The 21,037-nt window shown below is 41.1% G+C and overlaps 1 protein-coding gene across 7 annotated transcripts in view; it reads right to left on the reverse strand.

Moving 5' to 3' along the window:
• The window catches only part of PLEKHM3 (pleckstrin homology domain containing M3), a 223,753-nt gene that overhangs the window by 84,027 nt on the left and 118,689 nt on the right, over nt 1–21,037 (reverse strand). For 5 of the 7 annotated variants that reach the window (XM_063645025.1, XM_055290390.2, XM_055290391.2 and 2 more), the window contains exon 6: nt 5,457–5,520. In XM_063645025.1, coding sequence (XP_063501095.1) covers nt 5,457–5,520 — 64 coding nt within the window. Of the gene's footprint in view, nt 1–3,772; nt 4,437–5,456; nt 5,521–21,037 lie in introns of those variants that run through there. The other 2 variants (XM_063645028.1, XM_063645027.1) reach the window with 2 other exon arrangements.

Raw genomic sequence — 21,037 nt, forward strand, 5'->3', positions numbered from 1 at the left:
TGGGCAGTGGAGGGAGTAGCGGGGAGGGCCTACTCTAACCAGCCACCTCACCCATGGGATCATCCAGTATCCTTTCTCATGAATCGCCACAAATAGAATCATTCAATGCTTAACTTACATATGCCCCCAAAGGTGAGTAATACCAGAAGAGTTAGTCATTAATATACATTTTAGGTTTTGTCACAAGAGCACAGGTAGCCAAAATTTAGAAGTAAAATCTGACCTTTTCTTTCAGCAAGTAGAAGGAACTTTAGAAGAATTCTCCTATCATTTACACAGTCCAAAGACTGACATTTTAAACCAGCGTTCTGATTTGCTCCTTAAGAACAACTAAGAACTCTTGACCATTTATTTATATGTACTAATGTATTCTACTGGTAAAATCTGGAACCTTTTCATCAGTGTTAAAAGTGCCAAGGGGATGTGAGTAAGGAGATGGTTTGTCACATACTTAACAGGGAAAGCAGATAGCTGACGCCAAAAGTTAAGGCATTGAGAGTTACGGTACAAGTCTTGCCATCTCAGGTGAGCATATATTTTTATTGCATTCCTGTCTTAAAGCCTTCTCATGGATTTGTGATAATGCTGGATAGACTGAAAATAACAAAACACAAATTCTATTCTATTTATCCTTCTCAAAGTAGCTAACCAAGGAAAGCTCTTAAAAAGCAGTGCCTCAGTTTCCCCATTCAAAACATGCACCAATACTAGTCCATGCATTCACACACGCTGAGTTGTTGCCTGCTACATCCTTTATAAGGAAGTACTTGGTCATTTTCAAAAACCACCATGCATTCATACCTCCTCAAAGAAAGTTTGTAAGATTTTATTTTTTAAAAAATGAGCAGTACCTTCTGTTAAAGTTATATTCAAAGAGTTTGGATTGAATATGTTTTTCTAACAATATCTAGTTTGCAGAACATAAATTCACCTGGAATTCTAAACACAAGAAATGAGTAAAGGAAGGCCATGCTCCCTGCAGCTCCTAGGATCTGGAGAGTCTCTGCCTGTGTCTTATGCTTCTTCCTTGGCCCTGCTACTAGGCCAGGTTTACTTGGCTCCATTTTACATGTTATGGCTAAACGCTACCAACTGACTGTAGTCATATAATGACTATATTCAACTACTACTTTTTCGATGTGCAAGTCATACCAGTGAGCAATTCAATCACTGGTCAAACAAACAATTAATTCTAAGCATTAATTTTGCCAATAACTGGTACTCAGTGAACAGTGAGCAGGTGACAATTGCTCTCAGAACAACTGGAGGGAATCTCCTTTGCAAAGCAATTGTCAATCCTTGCTGTTTCTTTCCTCACATCTAAATGTACAATAGTAAGGGAAAATGCATGCAAAAAGGACAGTAATTCAATTAATGAGAAGGGGGAAAACTGTCTTGAATGTAACAAAAGCAGTGGTAAGGTAGCTTGAAATCTTCAGCCAAATTGTGTTTTTTTTTTTTTTTTTTTTTTGAGACAGAGTCTCGCTCTGTCGCCCAGGCTGGAGTGCAGTGGCGCAATCTCGGCTCACTGCAAGCTCCGCTTCCCGGGTTCATGCCATTCTCCTGCCTCAGCCTCTCCGAGTAGCTGGGACTACAGGCGCCCGCCACCACGCCCGGCTAATTTTTTGTATTTTTTAGTAGAGACGGGGTTTCACCGTGGTCTCGATCTCCTGACCTCGTGATCTGCCCGCCTCGGCCTCCCAAAGTGCTGGGATTACAGGCGTGAGCCACCGTGCCCGGCCATCTTCAGCCAAATTGTTGAATTGAGTCTATCTGCTAAAATTTTAGGGATTGTTACTTATAAACATAAAACCAGACAGAGGACAATAAGATTGCAATTTTTTTGGTACCAGAATTCTTTCAGCATCTTTAAGTATTATTAGTGCTTTGTGTACTATATTATTTTAAAATTATCTCTAAATTATAAATCTCCTTTCACCATGTTTATTAAATTCTTACTTTTTTTTTCCTTTTGAAGAGGAAAATGTCTGTTTTGCTTTTTAAATAAGAGCTAATGTGAAAAATCAAATTAAGAGAAATGTGTAGACAGGAATCTGTGCATTTAAGAAGAATATCTGTATTATTTTTTCTGATTTATAACTCTTGAGTCACTTGCTTTAGTTTATTTTCCTTTCCCCTGCAAAATCTGAACATTAAAAGCCCCTTTTTCTATAGTTACTTGATATGACAGACAGGTCTGCTTTTACAGAAACCTTTAGCAGTGAGGAGAAAAATCAAACAGGGGAAAATAATTTACTCTAAAATGCCTGAAACTGACAAGAAGCAGGACGATGAAGCAGTCCAGAAGAGGCCAATAAGGCCCAGGACGCCATAAGGCTGGTGGTTGGGTCAGTTAGGTAGGGTTTCCCGATATCACCACACGCCCTTTCACAAAGCAATGGTATTTTTTGTTCTTTTCTCCTTGTGTCCTTTCCATTACATATTTGCAAGAAAAATTCAGATCTAGAAAACATGCTTGTTATTTACTTAGAAACCAAGGAAAGATGAGGCCGGGGATGCCCTTCAGTGCTGATAGCCAAGATGCAGACAGATCAAAAGCTAAATCCAATTTAACCCACCTCAGGCAGAAAAAGTAATCGAATTAAACTTCCTCTAAATATAAGTTTGGGGCTCTTAAATCCAGGCACAAAGAACCAGGTTAGAGTGAGCTGTTAAGTAAATGGATGCATTGAGCTCTAGTTGCCCCGCCCACAGGGTGTTTGATAAGCTGTTGATTGCCTCGATCACTGAAAACTGATTAAGCTGCTTATGGGGCTCCAGGGGCTAATGGCCTGGCCACCAAGAATACCCCTGCCACTGATTTAAGTAAGCTGCTTGGCATGTATGGTTTGATTATTAAAGGAGGAAAAAAAGAAAAGGGGGTGGAGAGAAAGACAGCAGGGTATAGGAAAGCCTTAAAAAGCAGGCTGTATCATTCCAAATGGATACATTACTTTGACACCCTAAAATGAATATGGAATTACTCTGATTCTTTCTCTTTGTCAGATATCAAAACTCACGTTTGAAAGGCTCCCTCAAAGAGTACTCACTTTGGAGCCCACCCATTCTATTTTAAACCATCTTTACAAGAATGTTCAGTGCCTTTAAACATACTTCTCAAATGATAAGAGTCTGTGTCCTCAGGCACTATGATCAGGTAGACTCCAGAAAATAGATAAATGTATAACAAGCGTTTTAACCAATTCTTCCCCTTGAACAACAATTTTAAGTAAAAATATACCCCTTTCCACCCTAGCCAGCAGACCACTGCTGCTTGACTATGTAGTAAAGGTCAGGCAGGACCGAAGGAGTTGGGAGAGCTGCTATGTGCAAATAGGTTTCAACTTGACATATAAATGGAAATGAAAACCTTAGTCTTTTCTTAGACCTCTCCAACTAAATGCTCTAACATCATGTCTGCCATTTAATTTAAAATAACTTTCTGGCAGGGAGCAGAGGCTCACGCCTGTAATCCCAGCTCTTTGGGAGGCTGAGGCAGGCGGATCACTTGAGATCAGAAGTTCGAAACCAGCCTGGTCAACATGGTGAAACCCTGTCTCTACTAAAAATGCAAAAATTAGACGGGCCTGGTGGTACACGCTTGTCATCCCAGCTACACGGGAGGCTGAGGCATGAGAATTGCTTGAACTCAGGAGGCTGACGTTGCAGTGAGCCAAGATCACACCACTGCACTACAGCCTGGGCAAAAGAGCGAGACTGTCAAATAAATAAATAAATAAATAAATAAAAAACTTTCCTAGCTCTGGGGGGACAAAAAGAACACAAAAGTCTTAAGTTATTAAATTAAAAGACACAAAAAATCCTCGAAAAGTAATTTGAAGTCAGAAAAATGACTGAAGGATATGAGCATGGTTTTTAAGTTGACCTAAATTCTTCTGGATAAAACAACCAGAGAGGAAAACAACGACAAAAGAACAGAATCACAGCAGTTTGAGATACTCTGAAAGTTGTCACAATTATTATTATTATTTAACGAACTCTTGAAAGAATCATTATCTAGTGTCCAACAGCTTCTCAGGAGTGAGTTGTTGATTTAAATGATTAACCAAAGCTTAACATATTTAGAATTTAGGGCTGAACACACAAAAGGCCAGTTTCTTCCTAGCTGCTAATCTGGTCAATCATTAAAAGTACAAGTGTGGCTAGGCGTGGTAGCTCACGTCTGTAATACCAGCACTTTAGGAGGCCAAGGTGGGCAGATCACTTCAGGTCAGGAGTTCAAGACCAGCCTGGCCAACATGGTGAAACCCCATCTCTACTAAAAATACAAAAATTAGCCGGGCGTGGTGGCACATACCTGTAATCCCAGCTACTTGGGAGGCTGAGGCAGGAGAATCGCTTGAACCCGGGAGGCGGAGGGTGCAGCGAGCCAAGATCACGCCACTGCACTCCAGCCTGGGCGACAGAGCAAGACTCTGTCTCACAAATGAAAGGAAAAAAAAAAAGTACATGTTCTAATAAAAGTATAAAAGGATGATTTCAACTCTTACATGCTCCGTTATGTTTTACTAAACTTTAAAAGCCATTCAATTTTTTGGCTTGAATACAAGTCAAGGGCTTAACATATTCAATGCCTTTTACATCTTTTCATACAAATTTTTAATTGGTAAAATTCACACACCATAAAATTTACTCTTTTAAAGTAAACAATTTAGTGGTTTTCAGAATATTCACAAGACTGTACAACCATCACTGCTGTTTAATTCCAGAACACTTTCATTAGCCTCCAAAGAAACTCTTTATCCATGAGCAGGCACTCCTCATTTCTTCGCTCTCCCCAGGCCCTGGCAACCACTAACGTACTTTCTGTCACGATGGATTTGCCTATTCTAAACGTTTCATGTAAATAGAATCATACAGTATGTATTCTTTTCTGTCTGGCTTCTTTTACTTAGCATGGTGTTTTCAAGATTTACCCATATTGTAGCATGCATCAGTACTTCACTTCTTTCTATGGCAGAATAATATTTTATTATATGGCTACAAAACATTTTGTTCATCCATTCATTAGCTGATGAACATTTGGGTTGTTTCCACTTTTTTGCTATTATGAATAATGCTGCTCTGAACATTTGTGTACAGGTTTTTCTGTGGACATACGTTTTCAACTCTCTTGGGTATATACGTAGGAGTAAAATTGTTGGGTCATATGGTAATTCTATGTTTAACTTTTTAACTGTTTCCAAAGTGGCTAACGTACTTTGCATCCCATCAGCAATGTATAAGAGCCCCAGTTTCTCTACATCCTTGCCAACATTTGTTATTGTCCTATATATCTTTTTATACTAAGTTTCCCCCCCATTCTGAATAAGAATTATCAGGGTTTGTGATGAAAACTACCCCAATGATGGCAGAATACAGTGCAAAGACCAAAGTCAACAAAGAGACTTCTCCAGGAAAGCAACAAAAACGAAACAGCCCCTCTGAGCACTTACCTGCTGCAGGTCGGCGAGGGAATACAGGTGGATCTGTTGAAGGAGGTATTCTCTGGGGAAAATTCTGAAAACAAGGGCAGATAGACAAGTGAACTGTGGTGTTGCCATAACACACATTTTTCTGGTAAGTTTCAAAGTCTCATTCAAGAATTCCTTTCCTCTGCCCTCTCCACTTTCCACCTATACTTCTCCTCCTAAGCCTTCTGAGGAACCTGTAATGTCTTTTTCTCAGATATTTTTCTTCCTAACACAGACACCAGAATGGAGGTAAAAGTTTGATCTTTGACTTCTAATGTAATCTTAAGGGCTACAAGCACTGCGTGGTGGCCCAGGCCTGAGGAACAGAACATCAGGTTTCTTGTACCAGCTGTGTCCGTAATAAGCTGTGTGATCTCTGGCAAGTCCCCACATGCCCACCTGGCTTCAGCTTCTTCACAGCAGAATGAGGGTGGTTTAATGTGATGTCTCTAAATATCTTTCTAGTGGCATTTTTCTATATCTAAATATATTGATTTTGGATTTCAGAAAAACTGGAGTGGCCACTCATGTCTAGAGGCTTCTATGGCTTTCATTAATGAGGAGGAGTGATACTGAATATCACATTAATGAACTATCCTCTCATATGTATAGTGATGGCAATTTTAGAACCTCTGTACAAATGAGAATAATGGGACAAGATATTTTAAATTAGGACTCTTCAACAAAGTTCAATATCTTTAGCTGCTGTCTGTTCACAGCATCTGGATAGATGACAATGAATGAACTGAAAAAAATAATCCATTATGGGTAAGCAAACAGGTTACCAAAGTGTAGATGACTGGAAAACAACACACACACAAACTAAACCCAAAACAAAATCCATGATACTAAGACTTTTCTCTTTGTCTTATTTGGTACTATGCAATTTTCTTGTGTCTTAAATGAAAGAAACCACCAATTTATCCAATTCACATTTATGACTATTCATTATATGCCAAGCACTATGCCAGGCACTAGGAAGACAGCCCAAGTATGAGGCCAAGGAGCATAAAGTCAGTGAGAGAAAGACACATAAGCTGATAATTACAATACAATGTGGTAATTGAAAATGATAAAGAGTTATGCATGGGGTACATATTTTTTGAGTAGTCTAACATGGTGGATTCCAACCCTGGCTGTCTATTAGAATCACTTGGAGAGCTTTTAGAAAACCACAGGGTATATGCCTGGGTAGAGCCCATAAATCAGTGTTAAAGAAAACAAAACAAAAACTCTCTTGGTGATTAGTACAGCCAAGGTTTAGAACCACTGGCCTAATAATCTTGCTCACTGGGAAAATCATTATTCAGTCTTTCAATTAACTATGCATTAGTTGCCAAATCCTAGATATTAAATCATTCATCCTTCCATCCATCCAATATTGATTAAGCACACATTGCATATCAGACACTATTAGACTACTGAAAATGGAGCACTGAATCAATTAGACGAAGTCCTGACCAAACGGGGGACTGGAGTAGGTGTATTCTAGTAAGGACCTCTCCTGGAAAGTAGGAAAGTCACTGAAGAATTCTGCTGGAAAGCACTGTTTCACCCACAGGAATGAGACGAGTGACAAGGGCATTATATTCTGGGAAACTGAATGCAGTTCCTAAGGCTGGGCTCCCTTCAACTCTAATGGTTCAGGGCTGCACTTGTGACAGGAAGCAGAGCACAGGTCCAGCACAGCTGGGTAGGGCATAGAAAAAGTACTCAATTCCTCCATGTAGGATTAGCTTCTCTACAGGAAGGCCCCTGTCGTGGAAGGTAGACCATGGTCCCTGGAGGGACCATGAGATATAATCAACCTCCATTTTCTTTTTTTTCTTTTTTTTTGAGACAGAGTCTTGCTCTGTCACCCAGGCTGGAGTGCAGTGGCATGATCTCGGCTCACTGCAAGCTCTGCCTCCTGGGTTCACGCCATTCTCCTGCCTCAGCCTCCTGGGTAGCTGGGACTACAGGCGCCCACTACCACGCCCGGCTAATTTTTTTTATATTTTTAGTAGAGACGGGGTTTCACCGTGTTAGCCAGGATGGTCTCGATCTCCTGACCTCGTGATCCGCCCGCCTCGGCCTCCCAAAGTGCTGGGATTACAGGTGTGAGCCACTGCGCCCGGCCAACCTCCATTTTCTTTTATTTATTTATTTATTTATTTTTTTTTTAATTAATTTTTTTTTGCACACAAAAACAAACATTTTCTAAAAATACATACAAACAAAAAGATGCGTATCAAACATATTAGGAAGGTTGCACATGGGAAGTCGGGGAATAAAAATGGGGGGTGGGAGTTAAAATAAATGAGAGAGGGACTTTATGTGGATCAGTGATAATAACTCAATCCTCTATTTGACAAAGAAGAGGGAGAAGGAAGAGGAAGAAAAAGAAAGTGGGATAAAGGATCAGAAAAGGAGGAAAATAGAAAAAATTAGAGTATGACTCCAGGGTAGACCTGTTTTGTTGTCACTGAGTTGGTTGGTTGGTTTGTCTGTTGTATTTTTCATGTTTTGCCAAGTTGGCCAGACTGGTCTCGAACTCCTAGCCCGAAGTGATCAACCCGCCTCGCCCCCCAGAGTGCCGGGACCACAGGCGTGAGCCACCACGACCAGCCCCCACATTGCTTCTGGCCTCCGTGGTAGACCTCCCAGACGGGGCGGCCAGGCAGAGACGCTCCTCACTTCTTCCCAGACGACAGGTGGCCGGGCAGAGGCGCTCCTCACTTCCCAGACGATAGGTGGCCGGGCAGAGGCGCTCCTCACTTCCCAGATGATGCCAACCTCCATTTTCAATAACACAAGCACATGACAGAAATGATCAAGGGACCTCTTCCTCAAGGCAGCCTACAGGAGGTCACTGAGCTTGGCACTGAAGATACATCATTTTATCTCATCCTCACAATAGCCCTGGATGGTAAACACAACCTTCATTTTACATAAGAGGAAACTGAGGCACAGAGACAAAGACCAATTTGCTCAAGGTCACAGAGCTGAGTTTCAAGGCCAGGACTTTCTGACTCCAAAGGCCTATGCTCCTTCTAATTTCTTGGGGCTGGGGGTGGGGGAAGGAGGGAGGTAGGTTTGAGCTGACCATCTAATTTAGTAATATCATGCATATCTCTTCTGGATGGATGTTTATTACTGTAGTTTAGGCCGGTGGCAGTATAGAGTCACTGATGCTTTTTGAAGCAGGAAAGCCACAATGATGTGCCTCTGAAGGCAGCAGGGAGGGTGGAGAGACTACAGACAGTTGACAAGGCATGTGAGAGTCTGTTCTAGGGTAGACAAGGGGACAGTGAAAGGAATGAGTGGGTAGATACCAGAGACTTTTTGGAAGAATTGAGAACATTGGGAATAAGTGAAAAAGGAGAAGGGAGTCTAAGATGACTCTGAAGTATAGAGCCTGGGGATCAGAATGGTGATGCCATTGGCCAACTGAGGGCAGGCTTCCAGGGGAGGGAATAAAAAATTGAGCTTCCTATGTGCTGAACATCCAGTGCCTGTGTGGGGAACAGCAAGCATGGATCTGGGCCTCAGATGTAGAGGACCCAGGGCACTTCTGATGGGAGCACAGAGCGGACAGCTGAAGCCATAGGAATGGAGGGAATGGAGTGAGGAAAAACCTGAATGGGAAGGGGGCTGAACCCAGATGAGGGTTGTTTGTTTTTACTTTGTTTACCTTACAATCTAGAACTATCTAAAAGTGTACTTTGGTAGTCTGCAATTTTCTTATTATATTTTGAAAATTATGTTTTTGAAAATAACCAGAATGTTCACATGTACATCCACAGTTCCTAACATTTCTCTGTATTTGTAAAATGTTCTTACCTTCATACCCGTTATCCAGCTTCCCCTAATGCTTACATCTTACATAACGATGGCATATTGATCAAAAATAAGAAATTGACATTATGCAAATTGTAGACTTTATTCAGGTTTCACCAGTTGTTTCACTAATGTCCTTTTGCTGTTCCAAGATCCAAGGACCCATACTTATCTGCAGGAAAGGAAAACTAGGGCAGTCTTTCAGTGGGACTCAAAGGGAGCAGAGTATGATAATATGAGAGACAGAGGATGTTTAGGGGTGACTAAATTGAAGGAATAATCTTACTGAAAGGTAAATGCTTAATAATGAAATCCCTTAAATAAAGTAAAATGAAAGCAATGTGGCAGCAGTGCTAAGAAATGGAGTCCAGTAAGCGGGCTGCAAAATCATTGCAAGACTAGCTCCTGCCTCTTCTGCTGGTTTGTAGAAACATAGCTCAGCTGGAGAAAGAGTTAAAAGGAAGATGAAATGATTTACGGCAGGGACAAGTGCAGGAGAGCATATCTGTAATGTTTTGCTACTTAAAAGTCCTTTCTGCTTTAAAATTCTAAAATTTTTATGATTAGGGATATACAGGATATCAGACTTATTTACAAATTTACAAACCAAATCACACTGGCATACTCTTCCTGGAGTACTATAACCACTCGGTTATCACATAGTCAACAAGCACTTCCTGAGTGTCTAAAATAAGGCATCGTGCTACGTGCTGGAGATGGATACTTCAACGAATACAACTGATGAGCAACAAAGAGAATTTCCAATTTCTCCTTACTAGGCAGGGTCCTTCTTGCTTCCAAATACTATTCATTATTCTTCTCACAAAAATTAACCAACTTTGGTCACAATCATCTCTAATATTCCTTCAAATTATTTGTACAGCACAGCTAAAGTGGCAACGTATTTATTTAATGTTTCTATGTGTATATATATTTCACATATAGTTTATTTTCTCTCTCCTTTTATATGAGATTCTAAGCCCCTCCAGAAGCACTACTGTCTTCTCCATTATGCTTCAGTGTCTAATACTATAATTTACATGAGGTCAGTCATAACAGACACAAAGAACTGGAAAATGCAATATATACAGGACAGATAAAGGAACCCAGCTTATTGTGTCTGGAGAAGATGTTGTGTCCAAGAGATTTAGTGGTGGCCATTAAAAATAAAGACTTTTAAGAGAGATAATGCCAATCATCTTTTTTTCTCCCTGGAGGATGGGAGTTGTATGAAAGCACTGAAGTCAAATATGGGAATAAATTTCCTGAGAGGGAAGACTGGTAGGTATTAAAATGTATCTCTTATAGTAATGCTTTTTAATGTAAATAAAAGAAGAAAAATATTTTTTTTGCAGCTATTTAGAGATAGGGACTCACTCTTTTGCTTATAGGAGGTAAGGGTTTCCAAGGCAGGGCCAGATAACTTACGCACACTGCCATTTATTCCTCTTTCCCCTAAGGCAGACTGAATTTGCAGGACATTCTCTAAATATTTTCTTTAGGAAGACCAAACAGAGGGAAACTCTGGGTAAATATGGACCTAAAAGCCAAGCTGAGGAAAGTGTGGGCTGTGGCAACTTCCCATCTGGGTGATTCCAAGGGCTTTCCTCTGCTGTGGCTGAGGTCCTACAAGTGGGCCTGACAGGAGTCCTTTAGGAAATGAATGGGAAAAGTAAAGATTCCCAGGAGCCAGTTTGCCTTAAACTCTGATTAGTAGAAGGGGGTCCGAAAAACAGGACTAAGGAAGAGGAGTTGTCTTGGTGGGGGAAAGGGTAGCTCAGATGTTGGGGCAGATGGTTGGAACTGTCTTTGGAATGCTCAAGTGGAGGCACCAGTGAGTCCAAGTGGGCGATTTGTGGGCCCCCAGCTTATAGGTTTTAGGTGAAGCCATGAGAAAAAGTGATAGTCCAGGGGGGCACATGCTGGGAAATGAGAAAAGATTGGTTCCTGGTGAAACAGTACTATTAATATTTAGGAGCAGATAAACAGAAAGAGGACTGGGAAGGAGTAGGTTGACAGGGAGGAGAAAAAGCAGAAGAGCCAGCACCAGGGAAGCCAAGGAAGGAGAGAATTTCATGAAGGAAGAAGGTGGTCAATGGCATCAAAGGTAGTGGAGAGGTCAAATAACGTGAGGAAGACTCTCATGAGGCCTGGAAAGTGCCTGCTGGCACACAGGAATCCATCAGTGACCTCAGACAGGGTGGTTTCAGGGGAGGACGAGGAAAGACTGGAGAGGGGTGAGGATTGTGGGTTACTCTTTTACGAAGTCAACTTTAAAGAAAAGGAGGGAAATTGGGCCACAGCTAAAGAAGGATGTAGGACTAAGAAAGGATTTTTTTTTTTTAAAAACATAAGAGAGACTTGGGCATACTTAAACGCTAACATTAAGAAGCTACTATAGAAACAAAAGCTGAAGACACAAAAGTAGAGATAATTGATGAAGCCTGGCCTTCAAAAGGCCTAAAGGAAATGGGATGTGGACCCAGCTGGAAGCTCTTTCAAATACACATGTTTGCACATGTGTACGTGAGTACATGAAAACACACATACACACTCCCCTCACAGCACGCGTGCGCGCACACACACACACTCCCCACACACAGTATTTTCCTAACTGAAACGGTTCAAGTATTTACTAAAGTGTCATATAAAAAAGATTAATAATTACTCAGCGGGGCACACTGGCTCACACCTGTAATCCCAGCACTTTGGGAGGGTGAGGTGGGAGGATCACTTGAGCTCAGGAGTTTGGGACCAGACTGGGCAACATAGCAAGACCCTGTCTCTAAAAAAAATACAAAAATTAGCTGGGGGACCGGGCACCATGGCTCACGCCTGTAATCCCAGCACTTTGGGAGGCCAAGGCGGGCTGATCACCGGAGGTTGGGAGTTCGAGATCAGCCTGACCAACATGGAGAAACCCCATCTCTACTAAAAATACAAAAAAAATTAGCTAGGCATGGTGGCGCATGCCTGTAATCTCAGCTACTCGGGAGGCTGAGGCAGGAGAATTGATTGAACCGAGGAGCTGGAGGTTGCAGTGAGCCGAGATCGCGCCATTGCACTCCAGCCTGGGCAATAAGAATGAAACTCTATCTCAAAAGAAAAAAAAAACAAAAAACAAAATATAAAATAAATTAGCTAGGGGTGGTGGTGAATGCCTGTGGTCCCAACTACTCAAGAGGCTGCAGCAGGAGGATCAATTGAGCCCAGGAGGTTGAGGCTGCAGTGAGCCATGATCATGCCACTGCGCTCCAGCCTGGGTGATAAAGCAAGACCCTGTCTCAAAAAAAAAAAAAAAAGTAATTACTAATTTATTAAATTTAACCCCTAAACTTCATTATATTAAGAACCAAAAGCCACAAACTAACTGAAGGTTATCTGGCTTAGCAGTCCTTTGGTAAACAGGATCCTTGTTGCAGAAGAGGCTGCTCTGTTTAGGGCCTTCTGTGCATTAACTGACCTCACTGTATTGCAGGGCTATTAATCATCATGTCTGGCAGCATTTCTGCAGTGGGCAGCCCTGCTTATGCCAATGCAAGCCCTGACACCAGAGCCAAAGAATAAATGAGATAAGAAGAGTCAACTCCACACTTCACTCACCCATCAAAGGAAACGATATCACTAGCAGATAGCACTACTGAGTTTCCTGGTAGCAAAGAACATTGAAGAAACGTGCTAGAAGATCATGAAAACCAACTAGCACAATCGCTTCTAGTGCTAACATTTTCTATTTTATCATCTTTAGAATCACCTGACACACTGGGAAGGTAACTTAGGCTTCATTTATAGATTGCTCTAATAAGAAAGGTGAGAAAAGATGAAAATTAAAAAGGAAAAAGGTCATATATGATTCAGAGCCCTTATATTATGTAGCTGGTATTTGGGGTTAAAAATGCAGAGATAATTGCCTACGCAATCAAAGGCAGTAGTCTTAACAAAAAGGTAGAAGGGCCTCATTCCATTTTGTTCCATGACATGAAGTCAAATAAATCAAGACTCATTTAACTTGACTAATTTCTGAGAAGTTCAACTCAGCTCCCACCAGGCCCCAGTGCTCACGAGAAAAAAGGGATTGGGTGAGGCTGTAAAGTAGGCAGACCCTTTGCAAGGTTCTGATAGATTTGATAATATTACCATTTTCCTAAAGCTCAGTTCTTAGAGATGCACAACCAGCATTTAAAGACTCAATGATTAAAATGAGGGAAAAATTTGCAATGGAAATATCTCATCTCAGACAGGCTTTAAAGAAAAGACCCACAACACACACACACGTAAAATTAAAATGATAGCACAACACCGAAAGCAAACTCCACAATTTGATTCTAAATGATAAGGGTCTAAATAAAGAATATGGATAAAGATGCATAAGGAATAATTTTGAAAGGAAAACCATTTATTCACGTAGTTTTACTGTCTTCCAAGAATATGTGCTCCAGGGTAGGTAATTTGTATTAAGTTGAGATGGCCAGTGTCTTTCCTTTGGAGGGCACATATACCCACACCGAAATCAGCAAAAAGCACTATGAAGCATCCCCAGGGAGATGCAATTTGATGTTCTTGATAGGAGCTGCAAACTCTTCCTGAAATAGTTACATTAGGCTGGATGTGGACAGGATTCGTATGTCCAGCTATACTCTGAGCTAATGGAAAAACAATTTTAAATCAAAGGCACATATTTCGATAGCAGCCCATGTGGAAGAAACGAGCTTCAATCACTTCTCTAGGTACCTCATTTTGCAAATCTCATTGGCTGAAAAAATGGCAAGATTGCATCAGATATTATATTTTGGCAGGTAGTTACAGGAAACAAGGGTCTCTTTTACCTGCTTATTCAGAAATTGTACTTAAGTTTCTTAGCCACAATCTAAAGCCTCAGGTAGAAATATTTGGGATGTAATTTTATTGTGGCATCTGATTATAAAAATGATAGATTATATCATAGCTGTTACATACCTAGCTCAAATTCTTAAGGTGTTTAACAGTTGCAAGAATATAACATTTCCCCTGCAATGACTTTTATTTTTGTTTTCTCTTAGAAAATGATTTTAGAGGCTGGGCACGGTGGCTCACATCTGTAATCCCAGCACTTTGGGAGGCCTAGGTAGGTGGATCACCTGAGGTCAGGAGTTCGAGACCACTCTGGCCAACATGGTGAAACTCCATCTCTTCTAAAAACACAAAAGAAAAAAATTAGCTGGGTATGGTGGCTCACACCTGTAATCCCAGCTGCTAGGGACGCTGAAGCAGGAAAATCACTTGAACACAGGAGGTGGAGGTTGCAGTGAGCCAAGACTGCACCACTGCACTCCAGCCCAGGTGACAGAGTGAGACTTCGTCTCAAAAAAAGAAAAAAAAAAAGAAAATGATTTTAGAGAATTTATGTATTTCATTTAATCTCAGAATAAGAGAAAACATCCTGGCTTTTTGAAAGATCTCTGAGTAAATAAAGAGCTATGTACGTATGTAGTTTAGTAAAATTAATATATAACTTCCCAGAATTCCTTTTGAAAGTTTTCAAATCTGTTTAGTCATGAATGACACTGCAGACAGTCTGTAGCACCCTTTTACAGTGCTGATATTGGTATATACATAATTTGCTGAATTAGATCTCTGGAGAAAAAGAAGGGAGAGGGAGTAGCTATTAGGATATCAGGAAGATAGATGACTCAAAAACCACACTTTTAGAAGTCATCTAATGGAAAAGAATTCTTGAAGTAGAATGAGGAGAAAGGTTGCTATCAAAACTACCAAAATGACATGCTTTATTTCTGAGTCCTGATAGATTCTGCAGCTAATCTGTTAAGGCTAAAGCCCCACCTGCAGCTGATGAAATTTTTAATTAGCTAACTGGAAAAGTAGCCACAAAAGTCGGGTAACCTTAAATCTTACAGAGAACATAAAGAGTTGTCTTCATTTAGTGAGCTTAAAGAAGCGTTATCCGCAAGTTTGAAGAGCTAATACTTACTGGTCTTTAATGAGACAAATTTAGTGCTAATATTTTTGCTAAAATAGACTTATTCTTCTAAAATTCAGTATTAACCAGACCTTGCACACTTCAGTCTCAGATTTTGGTTGTAAGATACTCCTCATATGCAGTTCAGAGACATTGCAACTCCAGTCTGTGTAGATTGTGCTTTAAGAGTTAGGCTGCCCTGGCCAGGCAGGGTGGCTCACACTTGTAATTCCAGCACTTTGGGAGGCTGAGGCAGAGGATCCCTTAAACCCAGGAGTTTGAGAGGAGGCCTAGCAACATAGTGAGACTCTGTCTCTACAAAAAATAAAAAATAAAAAAATTAGGTGGGCATGGTGGCATGCAGCTGTAGTCCCAGCTACTCAGGAGGCTGAAGTAGGATTGTTTGAGCTTCGGAGGTCGAGGCTGCAGTGAGCTGTGGTCATGTCATGGCACTGAGCAACAGTGATACCTTGTCTCAAAAAGAAAAAAAAAAATTCTGCCCTAAGAGACATGTTCTTAATAAACTGCCCTCCTAGATCAAGTGTATTTGATTTATAAGAGCATGCAATCTTTTCTCTCTGTATCAGATAATCCTTCTGCCTAATATATTTGACTTTTTAGGGGGTGAGGGGAGAAGAGGGAGTGTTGATATGAAGTGATTCTACCAGCTCATTTAGTATTAGATTGCTCATGCAATCTTTTGTTGAGTACACTGAATAATAATCTCCACCTACTTCTTCCAAGATCAATAACATGTAGGTATGCCCACACATCAAAACACCATTTACACTCATTTCATTATGTTTAGACAAATATTTACCAGCATAAAAAAGATGTTCACAATATACTAAGTGAAATGGTTAAGGACAGTATAAAACCACTTTCAGCGCCGGGCATGGTGGCTCACGCCTGTAATCCCAGCACTTTGGGAGGCTGAGGTGGATGGATCACAAGGTCAAGAGATCGAGACCATCCTGGCTAACATGGTGAAACCCCATCTCTACTAAAAATACAAAAAATTAGCTGGACATGGTGGTAGGCGCCTGTAGTCCCAGCTACTCGGGAGGATGAGGCAGGAGAATGGCATGAACCTGGGAGGCGGAGCTTGCAGTGAGCCAAGATCGAGCCACTGTGCTGCAGCCTGGGCAGCAAAGCAAGACTCCGTCTCAAAAAAACAAACAAACAAACAAAACAACAAAAAAACAAACAAAAAAACCAAACCACTCTCATGGGGAAAGATCATCTGCAGAGGAAAAGGTCTGGGAGGATATGCATCAAACTGGTAGGATATGGGTGGCTTTCTTATTTTTGTTTTCTATGATAAACAGTATTCTTTTGTAATAAGAGAAAAAATAAGTTTGGCCAAGTTGGGCAGAATCTTCATTCATTTAATTAATTTATTCAACAAGTATTTATTAGCCCCCACTATATGTACAGCTCTAAGCAGTGAATATAACAGATAAAAAGTCATGACATTTTGTAGCTTACATCTAGTAGAAAGGGCAGAGCCAGTGCATGTGGCTGCATAGGTTGAACAAAGCAAAACGTCTATATTCATACCTGATGGCCTAAGAGACGGAGGCAGACAAAATAAAATACCATGTTTAACGGTAATAAGTAAGCAGAGAAAGAAGACAGGAGGCGTGTGTGGTGGGCAGTGGGGTACAAACAGACACTGTGTTGCCATTTAAAACAGAGTGGTCAAGGATGCTTCATTAAGTGATGGCTGCTCAAAGACCTAAAGGAGTTAGGAAGCAAGCTTGGTTTCACACTGAGAAACAAACCGATAAAAAAAAGAAAAAAGAAAAAAAAAAAGGAAGCAATCTCAGCAGTTATAGAGGGAAAGGAAAAGCAAGCATAGAAACTAAGGTGGCAGCCAGCTTGGTATGCCCAAGGACCAACAAAAAGGCCAGTGTGACTGGAACACAGTGAATTAGGGGGAAAGTAGTGGGCGATGAGGCAGAGAGGTAATGGGAGATGAGACCATGTATGCCCTGGGCTTTTACTTGGAGCAAGAGATGAAACTATTCATTTGGGCCAGGAGTGACATCATCTAATTTATACATTAGCTATAGTCTTAAGAACAGACTGAAGGGGGCTAAGGGTGGTACAGGAGACCAGTTACTGGAATAATCCAGGCGAAAGGTGATGGTGGACCCAACCTGCAGCAGTGAAAGTGGTGAAAAGTGGAATAGATTTTGAAGCTGAAGCTGACAGGTTTGCTGACTGGATGCAGAATATGAGAGAAAGGTGTTTGGCTTGAATCACTGGATGGACAGAGATGCCATGAAGCAAGATGGGAAATACTGCAGGAGGAGTGGTTTGCAATGTGAGTTGGGGTGGGTGGGAATACTAGGAGCTAAGTTTTGGACATATTAAGGTTAAGATATTATTAGCCAAAGAGCATTTCAACCTTTGGACTTAGCCTCAGCTACAGTGAACTCACTAGACAGACAGTTTTTTTCTGACATAACAAGGGAAGGAGGGGGAAGGCAGTCTTGGTAAATCAAGTGACATTTATGGGGACTGGTCTAAGAGCAGAGAAAGCTGCTAAATTTTGCTTGAAGGAAGAGGAAGCAATGAGAGTCTGTCAGGACACACACACACACACACACACATACACACACACACATTTTTTTCTAGTATTCACCAGGACAGTGTTAATAAAAATGGCAGTCTTTATAATAGAAATTTCTCATCATTTGGTAAAACTGATATTTCAGTGGGAACTCCTGCTGGATATAATCATAATTTCAAATAAAATGTGACACCAAAGATAGGAAGAGATGGCTTAGAAGGTAGAAGAATCACTTTGGGTATTCTCTTGAGGCTCTCAAGCCAAGCCATTAAATTGCTTCGGAATGGTCTAAGTCAAGGACTAAACCTGACAAACGCGTAGGAGCAAATGCTCCCTGAGAACACAATTCTGTTCTAAGCAACCAGGGAAAGAGGCCTAATATTGCCTACTGCCCTCAACTAGTGCTGGAGAGAGACAAGTTTTACATTTATACCATAATGGGCTGTGGATTTGCCAGGCACCCCAAGCCCCCAAATCACATTTTTGATGATTGAGAATGGGAAATACTGAAGCATCCACAGAAATTTCCCTGGACTGGATTTCACTTCAACACTCAGAAAAGAAAATATGACTTAAACTGGGATTTCTGAAAAGCTAGTCCAAACAGCTGGTGTCAGTCTGGTAATGTTTTTAGCAGTCCAAAGTAAAATGAGAAAAAAAAATGTAGAATGATTTCTAAATCTACTTGATTTTAAAAAGCTGTTTGATTTCTAAAGCAGTTTGCCTTCTTTTTTTTTTTTAGTATTACTATGTTCTTACATGAAATGATGGTGAGAAATAGAGGGTAATGTTTTTATTTCTGTTTTGGCTAAAGATATTTACAAGGCAACCCTACAGTTATCTTTGCATTTTTGTTTTAAGTTTACAGGTCTGGGACATAGGAAGGTATGGCAAATGCTGACCTGGAGTAAATGCATTTGCTAGCACTAACCCAATTGTCATGCCTGGTTCTCCACGGCTGATCAAGCTTGCCAACGAACACAGGAGTGCCCGTCTCAGCAATCCGCCTCCCTGTTTAAGGGACACCACTGTCTGCCACCTCCCTGCCTTCCTTTACACTCTCAGAGTGTAGCATCTTAGAGTCATAGTTCCGTCCCTTCCCTCCCTCCCTCCTTCCTTCCTACTTTTTTTGTTGTCTCGCTCTGTTGCCAGGCTGGAGTGCAGTGGCGCTATCTCGGCTCACTGCAAGTTTCGCCTCCCGGGTTCAAGTGATTCTCCTGCCTCAGCCTCCTGAGTAGCTGGGACTACAGGCGTGCGCCACCACACCCAGCTAATTTTTGTATTTTTAGCAGAGACGGGGTTTCACCATGTTGGCCAGGATGGTCTCGATCTCTTGACCTCACAACCTGCCTGCCTCAGCCTCCCAAAGTGCTGGGATTACAGGTGTGAGCCACTGCACCTGGCCTCTCTTCTTTTAAAAAAATTATTATTAAATATTTTTAATTGACATATAATGATATGTATTGATAGGGTACAATGTACTATTTCAGTACATTATACAATGTACTATTTCAGTACATTATACAATGTACTATTTCAGTACATTATACAATGTACTATTTCAGTACATTATACAATGTATAATAATCAAATCAGGGTAATTAGCACTTCTATCATCTCAAATATTTATCATTTCTTTATGGTGGGAACATTCAAAATGCACTCTTCTAGCTATCTGAAAATACACAACAAATTGTTAACTACATCCACCCTACAGTGCTATAGAATGCCAGAACCTATTTCTCTAACTGTAATTTGTATTTGTTAACCAACCTCTCCCTAACCCTCTCATCCCTCTACCCTTCCCCATCTCTAGTGACCATTGTTCTACTCCCTACTTCTATGTGATCCACTTTTTCAGTTCTTGCATATGAGTGAGAACATGGAGTATTTGTCTCTCTGTGCTTGGCTTATCTCACTTAACATTGTCTAGGCTCATCCATATTGCTGTGAATGACAGGATTTCACTCTTTTTTATGGCTGAATGGTACTTCATTGTGTATATTTACCACATTTTCTTTGTCCATTTGATGGACACTTCCACAGTGACTAGTGGGATCCCCATAAATAAGGGGAGCAGATATCCATTTGACATAATGATTTCCTTTCTTCTGGCTACACACCCAGTAGTAGGATTGCTGGATCATATGGTAGCTCTATTTCTAGTTTTTTGAGGAAGCTCCATGCTGTTTTCCATACAGCCTGTACTAATTTACATTCCCACTAACAGTTTATAAGAGTTCTCTTTTCTCCACATCCTTGCTGGTGGTTGCTATTTTCTGTCTTTTTGATAGTAGCCATTCTAACTGGGGTGAGATGATATCTCCTTGTGGTTTTGATTTGCATTTCCCTGATGTTTAGTGACGCTTTCTCTTCTTTCTAAATACCATCTGCCCTACCTATCTAAAAGGGCTGCTATAAAGAACAAATAATATATTTAAGGGGAAGTACTTTGTGACTAATGAAATCATAATTATCTTTATATACAGTAAACTATTCTACACATAATTACTATTATTAACAAACTTTTATTGCATCACTAGCATGTGTGGTCTTCTATTTTAGGTTTCGAGGACAATCGTGGCCTTTAAGGGCCTTCTGATCTAGCCAGCAAGAGAGGATATATACATAAGGAGATGAAAACCATCCAAGCCCTGGCCAGGCACAGTGGCTCAGCCTGTAATCCCAGCACTTTGGGAGGCCGAGGCGGGCAGATCGCGAGGTCAGGAGATCGAGACCATCCTGGCTAACATGGTGAAACCCCGTCTCTACTAAAAATACAAAAAATTAGCTGGGCGTGGTGGCGAGTGCCTGTAGTCCCAGTTACTCAGGAGGCTGAGGCAGGAGAATGGCGTGAACACGGGAGGTGGAACTTGCAGTGAGCGGAGATCCAAGCCCTTAAGTGCCAAATGTGTGGTCCAGATGATCACTGCTGGAAGAGACCAGAGAAGGGATAAGCTACTGAGGACAGGTGGGAAGAGGCAGCACTTGAGTTGGCTTTAAAGTAAGAGAAGCCAAGTGAAATCGAGTCGAGAGGACTGGGAGGCAGCTGGTGTCAAGGAAATGAGTATGTCATTTTGGCTGGGCTGGGGTGGCTGTGGTCCATCAGGAACACAGTGGAAGATTCTGGCTCGTGGTGTGGTCCACACAGGAACCACGTGGAAGTTAAAGTTGTGCATGTAGGTCAGGGTCAGATGACAGAGAACCTTG

Source organism: Symphalangus syndactylus, chromosome 8 (genome assembly GCF_028878055.3).
Source record: "Symphalangus syndactylus isolate Jambi chromosome 8, NHGRI_mSymSyn1-v2.1_pri, whole genome shotgun sequence".
Taxonomy (NCBI): domain Eukaryota; kingdom Metazoa; phylum Chordata; class Mammalia; order Primates; family Hylobatidae; genus Symphalangus; species Symphalangus syndactylus.